This window comes from Galeopterus variegatus, unplaced genomic scaffold, assembly GCF_000696425.1.
Source record: "Galeopterus variegatus unplaced genomic scaffold, G_variegatus-3.0.2 Scaffold13213, whole genome shotgun sequence".
Classification (NCBI taxonomy): domain Eukaryota; kingdom Metazoa; phylum Chordata; class Mammalia; order Dermoptera; family Cynocephalidae; genus Galeopterus; species Galeopterus variegatus.
This window is the reverse complement of record NW_007739324.1, coordinates 1-1,171: the sequence shown is the minus strand read 5'-3', so window position 1 is coordinate 1,171 and position 1,171 is coordinate 1. Positions and strand designations below refer to the sequence as shown.

Here is a 1,171-nt window from a genome sequence, read left to right as displayed (position 1 = left end):
CCATTTTCCATATGCTGCCTCAGCACTTTAAATGTTATATTCCAATATTGTTTTCATATTCGAAATATCGTATACATGTGGTAAACACATATTAGGGAGGTGTGTTAAAATTGTATTTAGTAATCAGATTGTTTTTGCAATTTGTATTCTAATTGTGATGAGTAAAACTGAGGGAAGTAAACTTGAAGGTGGGGAGTTTGTTAAGAGGCAGAGCTGCTCTCCTGGTGAGAGATGATAATTATTTGCAATACAGAGCCTGAGGCTGCAGGTCAGGTCAGTGGGGGTAGGCACGTGGGAACCCTCAAAGTGCACACCAGTGCCAGGGATTTCCTAGAAGACTGTCTTAGCCTCTACCCAGGACAGTCATGCAGTCCTGACTTTCAGCTCGTTGGGCCATGCAAACCAATACAAAGTATTTTCTTTCCCTCTTTTCAGGAGGGCAGCTCCCTCTGGAAGGCCGGCACACGGTTCTCTCCTCTGGCACTTTGAGAATTGACCACGCAGCCCAGCATGATGACGGCCAGTATGAATGTCAAGCAGTCAGTCCACTGGGGGTGAAAAAAGTTTCTGTCCAGCTGACTGTAAAACCCAAAGGTAATGCGTGCTGTGACTCAATTCACAGCCCAAAGAGAGCACATCTTTCTTTGCCTTTGACACATCCAGCACGGACCTTATTACCTACATTTTTTTAAAAAATTGGATCTAAGGAATTGCAAATTCGAGACCTTCTTTCAATCAGTCTTTTATGTAACTTTTCTTTACTTTTAAATTTTATTTGTATTAATGCTAATATGATAATGTTTTCTTCCAAGAATACCATTTCGTGTTTCCTTACAAAATTTTCTACAATTAATTAGTCCTACCTACATAGACTGTCTTGCAGAAAGATGCAGTTTCTCATGCCTGATGGGCTGAATCTTGCTCTTTACTTTGATATATTTTTTATGCTCACGGTTTCAGGGAATACAGTGCAGATACTCTGCTCCAGAGATCTCATGTGAAGACTGTGTCTGGGTTTGTCCTAAACAGTCCGTATTCTGGAATGAGATTGTGTTTTTTTCCCACACCTTATTGTCAACTGAGATGTAAAGAGAAAACCCCTTAAATTTTAAATTTTTAAAGACAACCCCAATATAAGAATGAAAAATGGTTGTTATTAACTACTTCTGAA

The 1,171-nt window shown here is 39.7% G+C and overlaps 1 protein-coding gene across 1 annotated transcript in view; it reads left to right on the top strand.

The window, feature by feature from the left end:
• LOC103581513 (peroxidasin-like protein) overlaps window positions 1-594 on the top strand; it is a gene marked incomplete at its 3' end in the record, with an annotated part of 17,223 nt that extends 16,629 nt beyond the window's left edge. Inside the window, exon 4 of the mRNA XM_008563326.1 lies at window positions 436-594. Within this exon, the coding sequence (XP_008561548.1) occupies window positions 436-594 (159 nt within the window). The remainder of the gene's footprint in view (window positions 1-435) is intronic.
• Window positions 595-1,171: the final 577 nt, after the last annotated feature.